The following is a 23,611-nucleotide window of genomic DNA, read 5'->3' on the forward strand; positions in this document are numbered from 1 at the left end:
ATCAACGGCTATAACCCCGCATACTCAACAGCGCGGTGAGTGCCTGGCCTAACGGGAGCCGCCCGGAGTCTGCGGGCGCCGAGCTGGGAGGAAGTGAAGCTGCGGTGTGGGCAGCTCAGACACTGGGAACGTCCGGGCCATTATGTTCCGTGCATCTCACACGGACTCGGGCTCTTCTCTGCTCTCTGGTGTGCGTTCCCGAACAGCTGTTGAGCAGCTGCTTTGCTCCACCTCAGCAGTGGGTGAAACGACGCCACTGTCTGTTTATTACAGAGCAGAAAGGGCCCCGGGATAAACTGCCCTGAATAAACATCAGATATTGTGAGTATTTTTATTCACTGTAATGAAGCACATTATTATTAGCCGAGCACTGTGGCTTCCCAGCTGAGAGCCGGTGCGCTTGACAATACCTCCTCACAGCCAGCCCCTCCTCCCTTTGAGCCCAGACGACAGGGTGGGGAGACTGCATCCCAGCGGGACGCTCTGTTTCCCTATAAGGATGACTGGGGTGCTTGCTCTGTGCCTGTCCCTCCACTCTCCATCCTGTGGCCTTAGAATTTCAGCCAACTCACTGCCAGGGTTTGCTTCCCTCTCTTTCTTGTACAGTTCCCAGGGTGGGGTTCAATAGGGAATAAGCTTCTAATACAGATCTTGTGATCATGTAGCACTTTTCCGAGTGAAGAGCAAAATGCTATACGGACCTGTCCTCTGTGGGTTTGTCTTCAGCATATGCCTGCAGAGTGGAAAGGAGGTATTTATTACCGCCTGTAATTTCACCAAAAAGGAAACCGAAGCCTGGAGAAGTTTACCCAATTATCAACATACCCAGATAGGTTGGATTTGTAATATGGTCTGTATTTGGAAGAGATCATCATGACACACATTTGTAGGGCCAGACACAGGCATGGTGACTCATTTCACCCTTACCATATCCTGCGAGGTGGGTATTGTGGTCCCCATTTTACGGATAAGGAAAATGAGGCACAGAGGGATTAAGCAACTTTCAAAGGTCCCACAGCTACAAGAGTCCCAGAGGCAGGACCTTCACCGGGGCAGGCTGTGTGGTCACTGTGTTCATGTGAGCAGTTTGCTCCACCCACAGGCCATAGCACAAGAGCATGGTCCTGTTAGCCTTGCTAAAGGGTTAGGAATGACTGTGTCCACTCTCAGGTGAATGAAATGAGGCACTCAGTGGTGAAAGGATTTGTCCAAATACACATGGAAGCAGGATCACAAATGAGGCCTCCCACCACCTGTTTAGACACAGCCCAGTGGGTGCCTGCATCTGCCTAGGTCCCTTTGGCCAACCAGCCTCAAAGCGTTTCTTAGATAAATAATCAGTAGATGTGTACTGTTACTGTTAACTGTATTATTGACATGTATGAGAGGGTTTGTGCTATAGAAGCAACAACGATACAATGTCATCAATTGATGAGCATGTTTCTGCTGTTAAATTGGAGCCCTTTGAGGCCTTAGTTCTTCAACTCTCATAGCATCATCTTGTCTTTTTCATTGCAAATCTAACACAGTTTTACAGCATGGCTGTGAGTCAATTTGTAAATGGATGTTTTGTTGAATGCCCAGCTAAGGAAACCAGACTGTAGATGCTCAGTGGCTAAAACAGAGGGCAGGAGTTTTCAGAGTAGCAAGTTTAGGCTCTGGGAAAGGACCAGAGGTCCTGGCTTGGAATATGAAGTATTCGGGCCTTGCCTCTGCCTCTTCTTGTTTGGTCTGTGCCTTTGGAAAAGCCCCTTCATCCCTCCGGGCCACTGTCTTCCCAACTATAAAATAGGGAGGTGGGAAAATGTGATCTCTTACTTTCCTTCCAGAGCTGATGGTATGTTGGGCTGAGAATTTTTATTCCTGCAGAGATAGTTCCTGAATCCTCTAAATCAGCAGTCCCCAAGCTTTTCGGCAGCAGGAACCAGTTTCATGGAAGACAGTTTTTCCACGGACTGGGGGATGGTTTCACGATGATTCAAGCCCATCACATCTATTGTGCAGTCAAACCTGTCTGCTAATGATCATCTGTATTTGCAGACGCTCCCCAGCACTAGCATCACCGCCTCAGCTCTATTTCAGATCACCAGGCATTGCATTCTCATAAGGAGCTGGGAAATCTAGATCCCTTGCATGCACGGTTTACAGTAGGGTTCACGCTCCTGTGAGAAACTAATGCTGCTGATCTGACAGGAGGCGGAGCCTGTGTGATGATTGGAGCAATGGGGAGCGGCTATAAATACAGATGAAGCTTTGCTCACTTGCCTGCTGCTCACCTCCTGCTGTGTGGCATGGTTCTTAACAGACAACAGACTGGCATCAGTCTCTGGCCAGGGGGTTGAGGGCTGCAGCTCTAAATCATGTTTTGAAGCTGTTTCTCTGAGGCCACTGGAGACAAATTCGCTTCGTGTTATAGACATAGTGGATCTTTAGAAGGCCAGCACAAGAGGGGTTCTTACAATAAAAGTAGAAGTAGAAATAGATTGATGAAAAATCTCCCGGAAGAGTTACCAAAGCTTTTAATTCCATGATCCCACTTAAATTCTTCTGGCTCTTTATGCATCTCAAAGTTGAATGTTCGCAAGCTCTCCTATGCCAGAGATAATCAAATGAACAAGGCAGAAGGCTCATGCTATCTTTGAACCTAAACTTTCTTTGGCTGCTGGGCTGTTAGTTTGGGGGCAAAGGGTGGTGAAGTATGTTTTATGCTAGGATTCGTGTTCTTACCTTTCATTATAGTAAAATCATGGAAAAAATGATTAAGAAAAAAATGATTAGGAATTTTTTTCCCCTTAAAAAAAAAATCAGCGTCATGGCCAAAACTTAGAGCCACTGGGGCTGAGGGGGTTTTCCAGGTAGTCATTTATTCCACCCTCTGAGATGACAAAACACCACAGACTCTCCTGGTTTTCCTTATCTGCACAAGTCTCTAGAAAAGCCCACCCAGCCTTCCGTCCCAGACCCGATGCGTGCTGAGGGTTGGACCCTCCGTAACCCCGCGTGTGTTGTCCTGCCGTTCCAGGCATGCAACGAGTTCACCACTCACGTGATGAACCTCCTGCGAGAGCAGAGCCGGACCCGGCCCATCTCCCCGAAGGAGATCGAGCGGATGGTGAGCATCATCCACCGCAAGTTCAGCTCCATCCAGATGCAGCTCAAGCAGAGCACGTGCGAGGCCGTCATGATCCTGCGTTCCCGGTTTCTGGATGCGCGGTGAGTCTCGCTCGGGGGCCGGAGTTCACGGGCTGGCCCTCTCTAGGGGCTCCCGATTCACCCTGTCAGCGCCGATCCAAGCAGTAGCCCGAGGACGGTTCTCAGGTCTGGCAAAGGAGGGCTGTGAGGCCGGGTAGGCCGTTGGTTTCACACAGAACCAGGGAAATACGTCCTCAGAGGGAATGATTTTTATTTCCACTGCTCCTCCCTCCAGGTGGGCAGAAAGGAAGACTTAGCTACATTAAGAGAGAAGGCAGGATTTTTTGGGTACCTCTCTTGTGAATCTCATAACTATATGCCTGTAGTCATCTTACCAGCACGCTGTAGTGACATACGTCCAAAAAAGTCACTTCCATTTGCTTGAACGTTGGGGTCTTCTGTACACTCTGTGTAGGCAGGGAATGCACTCAGTTCAATTCAAGAAATATTTATCAGTAGATTACCAAGTGAGTGCCACACTCAGGCATAAGTTTTAGGAGTACAGAGATGAATAAGACGTGGTACTTTGGGCATAGAAGGGCAAGGAGATGGTCCAAAATGATCATCAATTAACTGATGTTTTCTAGCTGGCACTGCTGCTCATGCACTTACTTGTGAGTTCGAAGCATTCAGTTGAAGAAAGCATGGGTAGGAAGGCCCTTTAGAAAAAGACAAGAACTAAGACCAGAGAACAAGCAGTCAGTTCCTATTTCCACTACTGTCTAGACCAGTGGATTTACATGAATCCCTTGGACTCCTTTTGCTTCTCTTCCCCAGCCTGCAAGATGGTGATAATCCTACCTTTCACCCACTCTAGGAGAATATTTTGATAATTGATCTAGCAAATACATTTTACCGAGTGTGGGTATGACTTGCCATGTATGGTTCGTCTTAAATTAGTCGTCTGTGAATTCAGACATCATCATTCACAATTTCAATTGCTAAAAATGACTCCAAACTGTGATTTTTATTATTAGAACGCTAGCTCTGTGAGGGTCAGTGTACCGTTTCACAGTCTATAGTTTTGTTTCTTTTCGGTCAGACGAAAAGATCTGCCGTTCCTCTTGAATTTTTTCACCCCTGAAATCGGGTTTTATTCAGCTCTCCTACCTGCATTTTCCGCGACCCCCCCCCCACCTTGCTCTTCCCAGTTGTGGTCTTCACAGTTTGTGGACCTCTGCAAAACTGCCTGGCATCTTCTCCTACACTCCCCTTTTTATTCAATGTGTTTTGGGTTGCGTGGAATACAAAATGAGAATACCAGCAGCCAATTGTGTCTCTGGGCCAATAGAATTTTATAGGGTAGGTCAAGAGAAAGTAAAAATGAAGACAGCTTTTCCCAGCTGGGCCTAGCGATGGAGTGGGAGTAGGCAAAGTCACCCCAAAGCAGGACCCTCTGTGCAGTCCCCTCCCCCATGGCCTGCTGCCAGCCTGGCCTCTTTAGTGCAGCCCGTTCTACAATGTGCAAGTGACTGGTGGCCTCTGTCTAGGTCCTTCCTTTTTGCTGCGGCCACTGCCATGCTGCATGTGTTCCTTGCATCCCCATGGTAACCCCTAGTTAAAATGCTGGGGTTGGTATTTACGTTGGCAGATACTGAAAAAAAAAAAAAAAAAAAGAAAAGAAAAGTTGGGTCCAGACTGGGTTCTTTTCAAGAAAGAAATCTGAGCAGAATCATTGTCTCCTTGGATATCTTCTCGCAGTAATTCTGCTCTGCCCAGTTGAAGGTCAGGCTCTAAAAGACACAAAACTAGGCGAGCTTTGTACACAGTTCCTTTCACTTCTACCAGCCTTTGCCTAGATTGTTCCAGTTGGCACCAGAAGGACAATCACGTTCAGACAGGGTCTTTTTCTTCTTGCTTTGGTTACAGCCTTTGAATCATTGCCTCTCAAGCCAAGATTCAAAACTAAAACAACTAACCTATTGTCATGGCTATTATCATTTTATTTGGGGGGGTATATTTATTATCAGTGAAAGACCATAACCCCATATGCCAGCCCAAGGCTGAACAAATGGCTTTCCCGGCTCAAAAATAAATGTTTGCAGGACTTACTGATGGGGGAATTCACACCAGTGTCTCTGGCGTCACCGTAATTCGGAGAGATATTTAAGCAAACCTTAGTAAGAAAGGTGTACTCACTCACTGCGGATAATTCACATGCTACTCTAAACCATGCATCTGATGGGCAGGACCTCATCAGGGAAAAAAAAAAGATTTCATGGAAGACAAATAAAATACAAAGAGGACTTGCTTTAGTAATAGGATTAGCCTTTGTAATCTAATAGGGGTGTAGAATTGTTATGGAACCCTCATTGTGTTAGCTTTGTAGTGCTGTGTAGCAGATTACAACAAATTGAGCAGCTTAAAACAACACGAATTATTATCTCACAGTGTGTGTTGGTCAGGGTCTGGGCATGGCCGAGCTGGATGGATGCTCTGCTGTAGTCTCGACAAAGCTGTAATCAAGCTATAGGCTGAGGCTGTGGTCTCATCTGAGGCTCAGGGTCCTCTTCCAGGCTCATTCTGGTTGTTGGCAGAATTCAGTTTTCTTGTGATTGTGGGACTGAGAGCCTTATTTAGCTCCTAGAGGCCATCCTTGCTCATAGACAGTTCACAACTTGGCTGCTTGCGTTCTTCCTGAAAGCCAACGGGAGAAACTCTCCCTTTTAAGGCTTTAACTGAATCTCCCTTTTCATTTACTCAGAGTCAGCCGATTAGTAACTTAATCATAGGAGCGACATCCTTTCATATTTACTGTCCCATCCGCTCGAGGGGAAGGTATGTGTACTGGGGTCTGGGACCTTGGGATTCTGTCTGCCACACTCCTCAACTGAGTGCCGGGCACAGGTTTGTCCCACTCGGGTCATGTCTTTTCTCTCGTCCTTACATGGAATCAGCTGTGCTGGGGAAGTATAACCTTAACAATTGTATTCATTGGTTCATTCATTCACCTTTAATCATACCACGCCATGTACCAAGCTTTGTGCCTGCCACTGGTAAGTTTATTGTTAGGACCATAGATCGTGTTTTTTCTTAGAGAGAGAGAACTTATGAACCCTCTAATTGATTTTCAAGCAATAAATTTAACTTTTTTTTTCCATTACAATTTGCTGGAAATAGCAATAGTAACATAAACAGGTGATTAAAAGTACACCTCTGAGGCCAGGCATGGTGGCTCACACCTGTAATCCTAGCACTCTGGGAGGCCAAGGCGGGAGAATTGCTTGAGGTCAGGAGTTCGAAACCAGCCCGAGCAAGAGCAAGACCCCATCTCTACTATAAATAGAAAGAAATTAAGTGGCCAACTAATATATATAGAAAAAATTAGCCGGGCGTGGTGGTGCATGCCTGTAATCCCAGCTACTCGGGAGGCTGAGGGAGGAGGATTGCTTGAGCCCAGGAGTTTGAGGTTGCTGTGAGCTAGGCTGATGCCACGGCACACACTCTAGCCTGGGCAACAAAGCGAGACTCTGTCTCAAAAAAAAATAAAATAAATAAAAATAAATTAAAAAATAAAATAAAGTACACCTCTGCATTTTCATTCCCCCCCCATAGATGGGATTACATAAAATGAATTACCAAAGGGGAAAGGATGTGCACCAAGGTCTGGTCACACTGCACTCTACTTAGACATATTTACTCATCTAGTTGACCGGCTACTATCTTCCAGGTGCTATATTTGCCTGCAATAACAAAGATGCAATAACAATACTGCAATAACAAAGATGAAAAAATGCAGATAAATGTGGGTCGCACCTTTACGGAGCTTGCAATCTCGTGAGACAAACCGACACCATTGCAACTAAATCTAACACTGCATGTTACCCGTTAAGTTCATTCGCCTACCACCTAACCCTGCATCAGAAGGGCAGAGGATCAGGGGGAGGGCAGGCAAGACTGTGTCTCAGAGGACCCAGGATATTTGCTAAATAGAAGGAATAACATGGGCAAAATAAAACAACATCATTAGACTTCAACGAGCATTATGTACTCGAGTGCTTACTGTATGTTCGACACGAGGGTTTCAAGTGTGAGCGAGACATGGCCCCCACCCCTGAGGACTTTGCTGTTTGGTTGGGGAGACATGTAAACTTGTGGCAAATGCTGCGGCAGGGGAACGTGCAGGGTGGTGTGGGGAGGCACCGGAGCACGAAAGCCACCAGCCTTTGGGGAATTCAGACGCACATGATGTGGCTACATGAAATTATGCACAGCATGTGTTGGACTGGGAGGAAATGAAGCTTTAGGGATAGGAAAGATGCACTGGAAAACCTTAAATGTACCAGTGATTTTGAATTTATTAAGCAGCAGAAACCCTCAGAGCTGTTTAAGGGGGGAGTGTGGGAAATTGCCACCTAAGTTCTAAAATTGCACTGGATTCAAATCCTGGCTATAACCATAATGACCTTTGTGACCCTGGATAAGTGGCTTCTTCTCCCAAAGCCTCCGTTTTCTTATCTGTAAAATGGGAATAATGTAGAAACAGGAATAAAGAAGATACTATGAAAAACCAACTTAGTAGAATGTCTAGTGCATAATATTTACATCCTGATTCAGCTATTATAAAAGAATGATTACTCTATTATATATTACCATTACTATTATTATATATTGTATTATTAATATATATAGTATTATTCAATTTTATAATGATTAGTGGCATGATCAGATCTATGGTGTAGAAAAGTTACTCGAGAGTCTCATGAAGATGAGTCACATTAGAGAAGAGATAAGGTAAAAACAACCACTGTTGAAGCCTGTGTTCCTCACCCTGGAACAGTGCAGAATAAGTACGAAATAGCTTCCACATTTTATGTAAATATTGAGAGGAAAATATATTTATTTGAAGATACACATTGATATGTTATGGAGTAAACTAAAACAGGAGGTTTCAAAGAGATTTCATGCTTTTGATGGTGTCCCCAGAGATGTGCTTTTTTTTTGAGACAGAGTCTCACTCTTTGCCCAGGCTAGAGTGAGTGCTGTGGCATCAGCCTAGCTCACAGCAACCTCAAACTCCTGGGCTCAAGGGATCCTCCTGCCTCAGCCTCCTGAGTAGCTGGGACTACAGGCATGCACCACCATGCCCGGCTAATTTTTTCTCTATATTTTTAGTTGGCCACTTAATTTCTTTCTATTTATAGTAGAGATGGGGTCTTGCTCTTGCTCAGGCTGGTTTTGAATTCCTAACCTTGAGCGATCCTCCCGCCTTGGCCTCCCAGAGGGCTAGGATTACAGGCGTGAGCCACCGTGCCCAGCCGAGATGTGCTCTTTTTCCAGGAGGGCTGCATGGGCACTATTTCTGGAAAACATCGCTCTAGAGTTGCGCTGTCTAGGATATGGCTCTTTAATTTTAAATTTAAATTAATTATAGCAATATTATCTATAGACGCAAAAAAATAATTAAAATAATATTAAATTGAAATAAATAAAATTTTTAAAATGAGGTCTCCCAGTTGCACCAGCCACATTGCAGCTGCTAAGCAGCCAATATGGCTAGTGACCACTGTATTGGATAGATCAGGCATAGAACATTCCACTCATTGGAGAAAGTGCTATTGCACAGACAGCACTAGTCATACAATCACGTGATAGGCAGTTGGTCCTCTAACCTCATTTCAAAAATAGCAGTACACTCTTAATATTTTGAAATTAAAAAAAATACGTCACTTTAACCACATATATAAAAGATCATAATAAAAACATCTCTCCTCTTTGAAGGAAAAGAAAATAGCAGTGACAACAAGAACTGAATAAGAGGGATAGATTTGAAAAGATAGGACTGGCAGGACTTGCTTTGGAGCCAATCATTGGATGAAGATAAGAAAGCAGGAGGGATTGAGACCCCCATGTTCTGGCTAGGTGGTACTCAAGTGTTTGAACAAATGAATGAATGAATGAACAAATTAGGAAGTGCAATGAACTGTATCTGTGATAATGTTATTAAATGATGTGGGTGATAAAGAAGATAGAGCTGATTTGGGTGAAAAGTGATAATAGTTTTGAATACACAGTTTGTTTGAAGGTGCCTGACGTATGCAATGATAAATCGGCCAATGGCTGTTAAGAGAGGCATTAGGGCAAGAGACAACATATTTGGTAATTAGCAACATGTATCTGTGGTACCTACACCTCTCACGATCACAAGTCTTTTATAAAAATTTTCCCACAAGAACCCCTTGATTCGGAAGGTTTCTGTCCCTAAAAATACCATATTTATCCAGTAATATTTAATCAACGCCACATTTCATAAATTAAAAGTCCAGAGACCCAACTTTCAAAGCTTCTGATTGCCTTGAAATCACAAATGTTAACTCACCCACCTGAGAACACTTCAAGCCAACACAAAGAAACCAAGTGTCTCAGTTAACTCAAACAAACTTATTGTCAGAAAGGTGTTATTTTCGCCAGGCTTCTTGCGATTCTGAAAAATCCTGATCCTAGGATTTCAAAGGCCCCTAGATTGAGACAGCTACCGAAAGAGGCGATAAGCGAGTCCATCAGAATAGATGAGACCACCTAGGGAAGATTGCACATCACGAGGAGAAGGGAGCCGGGAACAGCTGTCTGCACCATCGGCACACCAGCAGCTCATTCCAGAGAGGCTTCCTTTGAGCTCAGTTGGAAGAGTCCCAAAAAATACACTGCAATGCTAATGCAAACAACTGAATGAACAACCAGAGGCTCTCCCAATCAGGGGAGCCTTCAGGGTCCAGTTCCTCAGGCCTAAAACAACAGTCTTCCTTAGGCGAAGAAGCAGCAGAGAAAGATTATCCAAAGACTGGCCTGGAGACCTGAGTTAGCCACTTGGCTGTCTTCCCCAAATTCCCTTCATGCAAGAGCTTTTAACACATGCCTACTTTTTAGTTGGGCTTTTAAATCCCATCTATACAATTTCTGATGCTGGGTGACCCAGAAACTCAGCATGATTTGGGAGAGTGACTTGGGCTTGGCATAATCTGGACAGATGTGGTTAATACCTGTGGACAGATGGTGTTCATCCGGTAAAATCAGGCACTTTATTGTGTTAATTAATCCAAGTGGGACCCTGAAAATACATTATTAGCTGAATTTCCTGTCTAGCAAGGCCATCAGTGCTTTCTGTTGGCTAAATTGAGAAATCCTGTATCCTGGCGTAATCAGGGGTGTTCTGGAAATCTTTTCCATAAGGAAAAGCAAGAAAGCAAGAAAGGCAAAAGTGCTAAGAGAGCTAATTTAAAGATGAAGGCCCCACAACGTCAAGCAGGGCTGGCCAGTGAGCCTGCAGTCAGTCCCCTGAGCTGTTCTCTCAGTGGTCCACAGGCCTTGGCTGGGAGGAAGCAATAAAGTGATTCTCACTTTAAATTAGTTCAATTAGCACCTTTTTTTAAAAGGCAGCAAAATGCTTTTATTCAAAAAAAGTGCTTTTCTTCCTTTTGGCAACCTGTATATGAAAAAGATTTCTGTGGGCTTTTGTTTTACCATTTAGCAGCTGTTCTTGCTTAAGAAGTGCCACTTCTTTCTTTTTAAGAGAGGTCAGGCCTTCAGGGGGTTAATTTCAGTCAGCTCTATGCCCTCTCTTCCCCTGATGCCTTTGAAAAATGTTTCATGCATTTACATGGGGATAGAATAGAAAGAAAATGATAACTTATTTTTAACTTATGGCTACAGAGTCTCTGTGTAATTGCCAGGAGCCAGTTTGTATAGAAGAAAGAGACTGGGTTTTGTAGTCGGGCACACCTGAATGAATATCTTGGCTCTGTAGGGTACCAGCTGAGTGACCTCTGAACTCAGTTTTTCATAGGTAAATAGGAAAAAGCATGTCTACCTCCCTAGTTGTGAAAAATGAATAACCAGACTGGATTGCTATGAAGACTAAGGCCAATACCTGGAGCCTGGTAGGAAGAAAAACTGTCACCATTAGTCCTAGCATTTGCCGAGTGTCAGGCACTGTGGCAAGTGCTGTCTGTGTGTGACCTCATTTCTCCCCCACTGACCCTGTGAGGTCAGTATGACTCTCTTCACTTCCAGTTGATAAAGCTGAGGCCAGAGAGGCAGCCCAAACCACCCAGCGGGTATTCAGTTGAGCCGGGATTCAAAACCAAGATGGCCTGAATTCTGCAACTCCATGCTCCTCACCACTCTCTAAAAATATTTGTCACCATTCTTCTCTTTGGTGCCCAGGTGCCCAGCTGGTGCACAAAGAAGTATCGAACAAATGCTTTTAGTGATGCTTTTGGTATCCAGCCCTTTTTTTTGGCAAATATTCTCTAATTCACCTTTTGCTCAAACATTGGTCTTCTCCCAGAAGTAGATCCTGTTCTCTCCCTATGAATATATTTATTTGGTGCAAACTTTTTTGTTACTGTTTCCTTTCTCTTTATGAAGGCGGAAGAGACGGAATTTCAACAAGCAAGCGACGGAAATCCTGAATGAATATTTCTATTCCCATCTCAGCAACCCTTACCCCAGTGAGGAAGCCAAAGAGGAGTTAGCCAAGAAGTGCGGCATCACAGTCTCCCAGGTAAGGGGCCCCTCAAAAGGCCCAGCCTGTAGCCTGGCCCTGGTGGCACCACAAGGCAGGGGCCTGGAGGTCTTGCTTTAAGAAACATTCATGCCTTGCAGGTTCTGTCAGCTAAAGCCTTAAAATGGCAAGGTAGGCACTTGATGTATATAAAGGAGTTTCCAGGTAAGTACCTGGCAAAACTTGAGAGGGACTAGCAGGAGGAGAATAGTAGAGTACAGTGTAAAAACAGGGATAGTGTTCTTCCCACGGACCACTCCCTTGTTCCAAATGTCTTAATGTACTTGCAAAGTTATCTGAATTCCTCCTGCTCTCTTCTCAAACTTAGTCAATTCCTTAGCCATTTTTTGCCCAGCCCAGGAACTTTAAGAGTCAGTGAATGGAAGTAGTCGTTACATAGCCTTTTAAATGAAAGGAACTTAAATGCCTTCTCTTGATGTGCTGACTCTGTGACTGAGTGTAGGAATTTTAACACGTCACTATGATTAAATGGAATGGTCGCACAAAATGTCACTGAGTGACCCCTTCCCCCAAAGAGCAGTAACCATAACCGGTGCCTGTTGACTTAGAATGCATGATGTAAAATTTGTATACACCCGGAGTCTTCAACATGAACATGAGATAGAAAAGCAGACAGTTTTTATATGTGTATACATTGTGTCCACTCAGAGGATCCATCCAACCTTCTCATTCTTCTGAACCTCAGATACCACCACTGGTCTACAGTTGAGACCAGTAGTGATTGTTCTAAAATGTGTCAGAGAAAGTTTTCCCCAGAATTATGTAACATGCAAGAAAACTAAATGTACTAATATTTCCACTAAAAGTGGAGGAGGGGGAGGGAGTCGTGGAGAAGCCTGCTCTAGTGAGAAGCTTCACTTAATAGTTTTCAAATGAAGTAGATGCTGTTTTGGATAAACTGCACCTCCTTGAGTTGCAGTCCTCAATTGCAGGAGACAATCCTGTCTCCTGTTACTCCCTGCATGGTGTGATCCCATCAACTTGTGTTTAGCTAAGCCAGAATTAGGTCTGGTCAGAATACAGAACTCCACGGAAGATACCTACAATGAGAGGAATGCCAGGGCCGCCACAGTGAGCTATAGATGATTTTGCAGCTGCAAACATCCTTTCAGCTAAGGCAGAATGAATGGACTCCAGGCCTTTCTTGGGTGCTTTGACTCAGCTGGGGGTCATTGCCAGTCTTGACAGTTCTGGGAAAGCAGAACATCAGTGGTCAAACTCAAGTAGCTTAGTTTGTTATAAGGCTGTAACCATTCTTGTCCAAATGTAGACACCTGTCTGCAAGAACAAAAAAAAAAAAAGGAATTGAAGCTTTTTAACATTTGCTGCACGTCTGATAAATGGTTCCAGGTATGAATTACATCACTAACTCACAAATCGGTGACTTTTAGTCATGGAGTCTTCTGCTTCTCAAGTAGAATGTAATCACTTTATTGTCTGAATTCCAAGTGTAGGATTCAGAATTTCAAATACCTGTTGAAGATAAAAATGAGCCTTCGGGAGCCAATGTGTTTAACAAGCTCTCCGTGAACACGTAGCTTTGAAAAGCCCTGTACTACATACTTTATCTGAGTGACGTCTTCCATGCTCACAGCTACTAATGTACCTCAATTTGAATATCCAGATGGAAGCTCTCTCCTGGAACACCAAACTCATGCATCTTCCTTCCCACTGGACTTGGCTGTGTCTCTCCCCATAGGGTCTTCAATATTAGTATGTTTGAAATGTGAATCCAACTCTTCCTATAAAATCTACTGTTCTTTCCGTATTACCTGTCTCATGCTGTGTCTGTCATCTGGGCATCTCCAGTGCCTAACACATGTTAGGTCTTTAATCCATGAGCTGATGAATCATTAGTTGACCAATGTCAGAAAAAAACTGACTCTGTGCATTGTCCAGGCATATGATATGAGCTAGTGGACAGTGCAGGAAATGCCTGAAGTGACCTAGAATCTTCCTACCAGTGCCATTCTTCTCATTTACGAGGGGATAGTTCCCACACCATCTCCCCTCTCCACCTCCTTCCAACTCATTTTTTTTTTCACATATAGCTGATTTAATTTGACCTCTGGTATTTCCTTTGCTCCTCAAAAGTCCTCCTAAACTATCATCTTCCCCCTCTTTGTTCCAGGTCGTCTAGATACCTGAGAAAAATCTCCCTACCTTTTTTCCCTCTCCTGTACCACTTATAAATCAAAAAGCTACCCTAATTATGATTGATTCATATGGACAGTGAAAGTTATATCAAGAAAAACATGAATTTAAAAGTGAAGTCCCCTTCCTCCTCCAGTTTAATTCTGTTTTTCTGTAGACACCAGTATTTACAATAAATAAAGCATTTTATTTAAACTTTTTCTCTCTTGTTTACTAATGCTGTAATGGTACAGTTTGATTTTTTTAACGAATGCTTGGCATTTCTGCTGTAGTGTAAGCCTTTGAGGGCTAGCCTTGTAAGATGTTTTAACTCAGCTAATGTATTTAAAAAATAAGTGTAGTTTTGTAAGAATTGTCTTTATCTGCCATTATCGGGAAGTAAATATTAATATAAATTATATGTAAGCTATCGTATGTGTTCGATTAATTCCCCCATCCTCATCAACTTTGTAGTTTGTTTTGTAATTTTACAAAAGCCATAACATTTTGGTTCAAAATCACATCTGGAATATGGAGTATAAAACTTGCCTCCCCAACACAGGAATTATGAGAGTAAAACTTGAGTTTTAACTGTATCTCTACTTGTGTCTGGAAGAGGTCTTGGTATAAAGGGAACAGAGGTACCAGACCAAACCAAGACAGCTACATGAAGAAAATAAATTAACAAATGAAAGCAAATTAGGTTTATTGTGTTCATTGGCTTTAACATTTAAAGCCTGGAATTCAAAGGAATATTCAGCTATATGCTTCAGTGTTTCCTGATGTAGACAATACCAAGCTTTACACAAAATACTCAGTAAAATCCATTGGATTGAATTATATTGATCCTAAGGTCTATAGTAAAAAAACAGCTACAAATCTAAGTTAATTTGAGTGTTAAAGTTATTAAACTTCTAAAAATTTGAAATTAATCTGTTGCAGGAAAGCACCTATATATTGATATAGATTTTGTAGGGATATTTAAAGGCCTGTGTATTTTAATTATGCACAGTCACATTTAGCACTGATAAGAGACATTTCTCCTGAAAGGTTGATTTTATTGCCGCAACTGAATAGGTAAGCAAACGTAAAATGCTTGCTGTAAATTAAAAGGGTCCTAGCTTAAATGAGCAGCTCCTCTATAGGAAAACTTTTATCACAGTGATTTTGTTAAATTTTGGTTATGTTAAGAAGAGAATCTCATTTTCTGCAGTGGTTCCTCTTAAAATTCTTCCACGTCTTTTTATCGATGTCGCAAAAATCACGCGTAGAATGAGACCAATTAGCCTACCTCTTCATCCTCACATAAGCGCTTCTTTTTCTTCTGTCAAGTTTCTGAAGGATGAGATGGTAACTTTTCTTATCTTCTTTTAAACTGTTATAGGTATCAAACTGGTTTGGAAATAAGCGAATCCGGTACAAGAAGAACATAGGTAAATTTCAAGAGGAAGCCAATATTTATGCTGCCAAAACGGCTGTCACTGCCACCAATGTGTCAGCCCATGGAAGCCAAGCTAACTCACCCTCAACTCCCAACTCAGCGGGTTAGTTTTTCCTTTGATTTGGGGGGGATTGTTCTCCATTTTTATCTTTGCTTTTCCTATACATTGGAGTTTTCTTTTCATTCTTTAGGTTTCTGATTGTTTGATTTATGTATTGAATTATCTTTTTTGTTGTTGATGCAACTTTGGGTTTTTCCTTTCGTTTCCAAAAAGCAATGTGTTACACTCCTAACAAGACGGGAGTGTCAGCAGGTTTGTATTAATGTGTCTGTCTAAGTTGAGACAGAGGTAAATTGGTTTGTTTTGATGAGACCTCTAAATTTCCCTTTCAGGGATACCAATAAATAAGTTAAGCGTAATGCTTAGAGATAGTCTCTCACGTAATGTCTGGGTCACCTATTAGCATGCATTTGATGCAGGAATATTTACTCTTCTAGCAAATATCTCATTATAGTATTTAGGTCTACCAAGCTAGGCTATGATTATTTCTGTATGTTATTTATAGTTATTGTTCTTTATTGTTTTATGTTGTTGGCTTTCTTTATGGAATTACAAAGAACATTGGCAATCCTTAATTCAAATTATTCAGATTCTAGTGTTCTTGTTCTAATATGAGTCATGTGCTATGCTCTAGGTTTTATTTTAGTGAATATGCATCATATCACTAATTTCAGAGTTTAGGCTAAAATAATATATTTTTAGGTGTGCCTCGTGCCATTGGTGCTGAGTTTCCACATGTGAAGGAACAAAGTTAATAATGTGTAAAATATAACCTTAGTGATTATATGCTATAGAAGGTATGTTGGTACATTTTTTTTTTTTGGTAAAAGAGAAACTAATATTTCCTCATTAAATAAGTTATCAAATTATGGTACTTTCCCATAATAAACAAAATGCATCAATTTTGACTGGGGTACACATCTAAGAAAATTGATGATTCTAACTTTAAAGGGTTACAAATTTAAATATGTTTGATTATCATATGATTACAAACCTAATTTCTACCATTTTTTAGAGGATGTGGTATCTTAGACCCCAAAATTTGTCCACTAAAATAAATTTTCTGTCTTATGGTGGCTTGTTATTGGAGACATCTAAGGCTCCATACATTAACGTCTTCTAGGAGCTTCTAGATGCACTGATTTGTTATTTTAAGATTTTTGCAAGTCACTGGGCTGTACCATCATGGCCTTCTTTGATTTAAATGCATGGAGAGTGGCCTGGGCTTTTTAAGCGTGGGTATAGTAAGACAACGGAGAATTCAGTCCAGTCTTATTTTTCCCAGCAGTGCAGGTTGAATCAGGAGCACATTTGCTTTTTGAGGGTTTTTTGTTGTTGTTGTTTTCTTCTTTCCCTATCATGGTGTGACTGACAAAGGTTCAAGGCTAACAAGTTCAATAACCAGAGAGTTTCCTTCTTCCCCATCTGGTCAATTATTAAGCATTTCAGACCCAACAACGCAAGTTGAATTGCACTGCTAGGCAGACATTTTCACTTGTCTCTTTGGAAGGAGTACAATTCTGTCAACATTAGCAAAAATGCACTCAACACTCCTGCAAAGGTTATCATAATGCAAAACAGATATCAAAATGACTTTTTCCTGTCCCTGATATATCTGCATCGCAGATGGCTTAGCATGATTTATGACTAGTCCTTAGAAGGGCCCTGTGGACTCCCCTCATTACTAAATGCGTAACTATTTATTCTTTCCTAAAGCCCTTAAAAAGAGAAAAGTAAGCATTTTAACCCCCTACTCTGTGTTTAAGAATTATGGAATGTCTTATGGAATGTCAGTCTGTGATTACAGTTTTCTAAGGAATTTTTCTGGTGGCTTAAACTTCATGTGACTATTCTGAGCACAAAGTAAATTATTATGGAAAATTTGAGCTAAGCCTTCCAGTTGTGCCTAAGTTGTTGGAAATAATATGCAGAGGAACCCCTTTGTAGTGCTTTTTCTAAAGTACAGATGAAAGAAAAGACTATTCTTTGTGTGCAATAGCATGGAATTTTAAAAGATAAATGTTCTAACAGGAAAAGCCATAAATGAGCTTTTCTGTATTTTCTTCTGCTCTTAACCAACCTAAATCATCGCACAGATAAAGTAAAAACTTTGAAATGTTCGTAAGTTTCACACAGGCTGTTTATTATGTTGTTTGCTGGCTCTTTAATAATTTCAAAGGATGAATGACAATTGAAATAGGAAGTTTTAAATAAGAAATTAATAAGTGAAAACTCTTTTTGGCAGAGTTTGAAGGAACCTCAGAAATATTTATATCCTCAATATTGGAGAAGAAGTTTTACCCCAAGTTTTAGTAAATACATGTACTCATTTCGACTGCAAGGAAGATACTTTGCAAGTAAATCTTCCTTCTAGAGCGGGGGTCTTCAAACTTTTTAAACGGGGGCCAGTTCACTGTCCCTCAGACCATTGGAAAGTGCGCACTGTGGGCCCGAGACAAGTCGGCTGCTAAGCAGGACAGGCAGTGGTGGCAAAAACACCTGGAGGGCTGGATAAATGTGCTAAGTGGCCCGCATGTTTGAGAACGCCTGCTCTAGAGGCTCTGTATCAATGGCAGCATTTCAGTACCTTTATTTAGGCCACTTCTAAATATTCCTATTTGTTGATATGTGCCTTGACTCCTATTTCCTAAAGCATCATTTATAAAAATAACCCTTAGGACTAGGACCTGCAAGGGGGCATTAGCAACCATTTAGAGACATTTAACATTCTTCATAGTTTATACCAGCAGATTTGGGCAAAACAAATGGAGTAAAGAGAAAAAATTAAAGGCAGGAGAGAAAATTAAGTTTTGGAAAAAAAAAAAAAAAAGCAAAAATGGGGACCCCTGAAGCAATAGTTTAAACCCTGGGTCCATAATTATTCTGAAGTCACCTAAAATGATACATTCTCAATTTCCTATTTTTGATGAGGTTATAAAAGCAAGAATTAAGACCTCGGAAAAATAAGACTCTTCTTGGAAGCTTGAGCTATTATCTTCTGGAGAATACTTTGACATCCAAGAAGAAAGAAGTTGGCTTGTGCGTTGCAGATGTTTGCTGCAATAGCTTAGCACCGGCATTGATGATATATCAGGTTCTGTGATTAGCTAAGCAGTCACAGGCTTATTAAGGCTCAGAACCCCCAGATCTGAATTCTTTTGCTTAGTTGTGTGTGTGTGTGTGTGTCAAAAGAGAACCGAAAACTCAGCCAAAAAAAAAAAAAAATCCTTCCTCTGGCACTATTTTAGTCAAGGGAAAACACTTGTACATAATCTGTGACACCCCTAATAGGAGGTTTGGTGTATTTCAGTATTGGTGGAAGGTTATCATATTAAAACTCCAAATCCTCCTTTCCTATGAGAAGTTTCTATATAGTACACACAGTTAGGACGTAATGCATCCTGAGAAGTCGATTGACCCTTTAGCAAATCCCCAGGAACCTTTATAATTTTGTTTCTTAAAACCAAGTAAAAAAAAAAATCATCCCATTGCTGTTTTTCCTCATGTTCTTTCTTTCTGTATTTCTCATCTTTATGTTTAAGTGGCAAATGAACACAATTCTTCCTGGAATTGAAACTCTAGAACCTTGACAAGCACATCCATTGTAGGGTTTTTACATGGAACCAGACAATCCTTTACTCTTTTACTAAGTAGAAAGTAACAATGCATTTTTGAATTTGGAAGGGGAAATGGAGAAGCAAGCAAGAGGCATCATTAAACTTACATCTAGTAAAGAGATTCTATCCCCAAATGGCATGAGAGTCCAATCTAATCAGACTGGCCACATAATCTATCTGAAGCCTTGATTTCTAAACTATAGAAATTGGGGCAGTACTTCATAAAAAAATGCTATAAGAAATACTAAGCTAATACCTTTAAACACTTTGAGCTCCTTAAGAGGAAAAATTAAATCCATTCTTGTTCCAGCCCGTTGGTTCTTTACTAGGGGTGAATTTGTACCCCAGGGGACATTCAGTAATGTCTGGATACATTTTTGGTTGTCACAATTTTGGAGGGAGGGTGCTAGTAGCATCTCTTAGATAGAGGCCAGGGATGTGGCTAACCAGTCTAATATGCATAAGACATCCCCCACCGTGAAGAAGCATTTGGCCCAAAATGTCAACAGTGCCAAGGTTGAGAAACCCTGCCCCAGATATAGGTTTTATCATTATTCTATCTTGTGGATTATAAAGTTAATTGGTTTTTGTTGTTGTTGTTGTTGTTCTGAACAAATTTAAGTCTCCCAAAGATTCTTTAAAGTAAAAATGCAATTTTTAGGAAATTATCTTACAAAAATGGATGTTAAGACATTTTCACATCATGATGCTTGCCCAGGCAAATGCATTAGAGCCATAGGTGATCCATTATTCCTTCTCTGTCTGGTTGAATGCAGATTTAGCCCCATATATACCCCAGATGTCTGGGTGGCAGTTTAAATGAGCCACTTGCCTCCCTTCCCAAGCCAAATTCAGAATCTTTTAATGACAAGCACATTTTAAAACGTGCTTCTAGTAACTGCTGATTACTTCACAACAACCTGCAAATAAGGTTCCTAAATGACCTTCTTCAGCAAGCCAAGTAATTCTGTCCTAGCTCTTTGAGAATTCCACAGCACTTCCAAGACAGCCCATGCACTATTGGCCTCTGGATTCCTAGGAGGTTGTCCATTCCGTGATAATTTCTTTCCAACTTCCAATGCTGGGTGAAGAACATGTCCTCTCCTCATCATTTAGGTTTTCCTGTGGTATTAGTGGCACCCGGTCTCTTCTTTTAGCACAGGCATTGCCTCTGGATACTAATCACAGAGTCGGAAGTTATGTGGTGTTGTACATGGGTGTACAGAGACGACAAAATGCTGAACCAGCACAGCCAAGAGCACGAGGGACTATTTTTGCAATTACTGCTCTGATACAAATGCATTTGTACATGAAGTACATTTATATGCGCATATTTATCTCTGTGCACATTAGGCAGCCAGACATATTTACAATTTATCTATGCACATATATTTTTTAAATCATCTGTGTCAATTGCAGTGTACATCTTGTAAATGGCACATTCCATACCTTCATGGTTCCACGGATGCCATGTTGCTGGGCATCGGCATGGCCCTTTGGGGTTTCTCCCACTGCTAAGTTTGTGTACTAATTTCCAATAAACCATCAGCCAAGCATATAGCATGCATGTTTCCTACATGATATTTGGGAGAGAAATAAAATAACTGGGCTTCAAACTGAGGACTCTTTTAAAGGGAGGGGGGGGGGTCTGATGACATATAGACGATTATAATTTGGGTTCTTGGAGCTGACTCTGCTTGGTTCTGATGACATCTAAATGGGAGCATTATTGTGACACTCATTCCAAAATGGCTTTTATTGTTTAGATTACATCTCTGTGATTACAAAGAAGATTTGAGAGGAATATAACTAACATGCAGAGACCTAGGCATTATATATCTGCACATGAGAATGTGGTCTGTGCTGCACACTGCTTCACCCACACGTTAAGGAGGACAGATTCAAAGACATGTCCCACAGTAATGGAAGGGAGTTACAAGCCAAGTCTTCATCCTACTAACTGGGTACAAACCACACCTACTCAGATCTCATGCCTGTTTTGCCACGACCAAACTTTTCCGATTCCTTTGAGATGAGCTAAACAGAGAAGTATGGGCCAGGTGAAACAGGATAGGTTACAGAGCTATGGAGATGGCATAGTCCTTTGGTTTGATGCCTGAGTCACCCCCTATCCCCCAAAGAAAGTGTTTCTTTTTTCCTGGGAAAGAAGGAAGGAGAAGGGAGTTAGGTGTAGGATCAGTGTGTGGAGCAAAAGAGTTAGCTAGTTTCTTTGCATGTGGATGTACATCCCAGAGAACGAAGAAAAATAGAGATTTTTTTTAAAACTTGGGGTTGTCCCCAAGTTCATAAATCACCTGGTTCCTCTAAATGGCCCTTGCCTTTGAAGTATGAAGATAATGTGGATAGTTAAAGCGTAGAGCACAGTGTCAGAGTTTAGAATTCATCACTTGATAAGTGGTCCTTCTATGGAAAAAAAAAAAAAAAGAAAGAAAAGCCTCGTTTTCTGCTTAGTTGCAGTTCTTCATGTGGGGCAGGAAAGCTTTCTAGGAGAACTCAAATCCCCGCCTTGGGAGAAAAGAAAGAAAGTGTCAGAGCTGAGGCATGAATCATTGTTGGGCGATTCCACCCTGAGGATGGCTGTCTCAGAATATGAGGGCAAGAGCACATTTTGAGCAACGCAGGGTTGGAAATAAGACAGTGCAACTGACCTGGGTCCCTAAGGTCTCTCCTTTTCCAGGCTAATGTCATGTTTTAACCAAACCTTGCACGTTGAGCTTTCTTTCCTAATGCGCTGAGCTGCACGATGAAACTTCAGAATAATATGAAGCTTTTGCAATCCCTTATGTTGAGGTTGAGGTTGGACTAGGTTTAGCACAGTGGTGCCAGGATGCACCTAAAGGCTAGCTCTCTGGATGCTGCCTCCATCTCTGGGAAGTGAAAGCAGATGTTTAACTGCCATTCTTGAGGCTCTCTTTTATTATTATTATTCATATTATTGTTGTCAGCAGCATTTCATATTTCATGCATGTTTGAGAATTCCTGGCCCATTATTTGTTTCATCCTCGTTAATCCTGGCAGGTGGCAGGGAAGGGTAGATCACCCCCACATATTCTTACAGTCCTCAAGGTTCCCTGGGCTTGTTTGCCACCCAGAAAGGAACTTCACCTTCTTTCTAGAAATTAAGAATGTCAATAGACCCATACGAAGGGCCAGCCCTTGTGTGTGACATTGCCTTCATGCACTCCCTCCTAGGTGCTGCTTCCCACCTGAGAGTAGATGGGTTTAGCAATAGCGTATTTAGAATCCAGTTAAATAGCTTATGTGCTCCACCATGGGGCAGAAGTATAACTGACCAGCACATATTCTCTATCTTGTGGTCCCCTGGCCAACTCAGGCATGGAAGAGAGATCCTAGGTCTGGAGACGGCAATCCGAATAGAAAAGTTGAGAAGAATACATGTTCTCTTTCTCAGCTTGAAGTTGCTAAGTCCCACTGGCAACTTGTAGTAAGGCGTGGCTTTATGTAACATAAACAATATGCACCCTTTATTGCTTGCTCTGTTCTTCATGCTACTAACCAGACTCTGTTGATGTTATTTTTATTTTAGTTTTTATTCGAGGGGTTGCTTTGCATGTCATTCTTCCTCTTGGCTGTTAGTTGCGGGGGTTGAGCCTTTTCCTTTCTGTGATTCAGGTGCCTCACTCTTTCCTTTCCAGGTTCTTCCAGTTCTTTTAACATGTCAAACTCTGGAGATTTGTTCATGAGCGTGCAGTCACTCAATGGGGATTCTTACCAAGGGGCCCAGGTTGGAGCCAACGTGCAATCACAGGTAGGGACCCAGCCAATATGCTGCCAGGTGAATGCACTAGAGTCCAAGAGCCCTCAGTCGTATTGGCGCTTCCTGCTTTTGTCCAGAGAGAAAGAGAGAGAGATTGAGAGAGAGAGAGAGAGAGAGAGAGATCAGAACCAAGACCTTATGACAACCACACCAAACCGAAACAAAGACAACCATTGTCATGGGGAATCTCATCCACATGTTGTGAGCGTGTTTGGCTCTGGCTCTTGAGTCACGGTAGGAGCAAGAGAGGAGCAGTAAGCACAGGTCGAGGCATATCAGGTGAGGAGAGCCAGCATGTTCTTCACTCGCCAAAGGGAGAGAGAGGACATCAGGCCACCATCTCAATTTCCAGGTCTCCCTCTCATTTGTTGATTTCCCGCCCTCAACATTTGCCAAATAAGGAGGTAATCAGTGAGCAGGCAAATACATTATTCGTATCTCATGTTTTCGTTTTAAGCTTTGAAAACACCTAGCCATGGTGACTAAACTCGTCTTCCTAGTCATTCTTCAGGTCAAGGGACTTGGGTTTTGGGTGATGAGTAGGAGTCTACTCTGGGAAGCAAAAATCGAGTCATGCCATGTCAAAGCTCAGGGCTCCACAGGGAGCACATTGCCTCACGATAGCTCAGGAAGCCTTGCTACCATGTCAGCATGAAGCGTGATGTGAGAGGTTAAAGTATTATGCTCTGGGTCAGAATACTAGGGAAGTTCTGGGCCGCGTCAGTCCCGTTTCCCACACTGCACGTGGAACAGGAAGCCGTACGTACGTGCCTGGACTAGACCAACCGGTCCGTGATTCGGCCCCTTGCTCGGGCAGCCTTGCCTGGAAACAAGCTTGAGGTGA

General features: G+C 42.1%; 1 protein-coding gene across 3 annotated transcripts in view; it reads left to right on the top strand.

Annotated features, from left to right (window-relative positions):
• The window catches only part of PBX1 (PBX homeobox 1), a 277,176-nt gene that overhangs the window by 225,388 nt on the left and 28,177 nt on the right, over positions 1-23,611 (top strand). For 2 of the 3 annotated variants that reach the window (XM_076000347.1, XM_076000348.1), the window contains 4 exons: positions 3,023-3,213; positions 11,560-11,695; positions 15,234-15,393; positions 22,646-22,758. In XM_076000347.1, the coding sequence (XP_075856462.1) occupies positions 3,023-3,213; positions 11,560-11,695; positions 15,234-15,393; positions 22,646-22,758 (600 nt within the window). The remainder of the gene's footprint in view (positions 1-3,022; positions 3,214-11,559; positions 11,696-15,233; positions 15,394-22,645; positions 22,759-23,611) is intronic. The other variant, XM_076000349.1, reaches the window with a different exon arrangement.

This window comes from Microcebus murinus, chromosome 2, assembly GCF_040939455.1.
Source record: "Microcebus murinus isolate Inina chromosome 2, M.murinus_Inina_mat1.0, whole genome shotgun sequence".
Lineage (NCBI taxonomy): Eukaryota > Metazoa > Chordata > Mammalia > Primates > Cheirogaleidae > Microcebus > Microcebus murinus.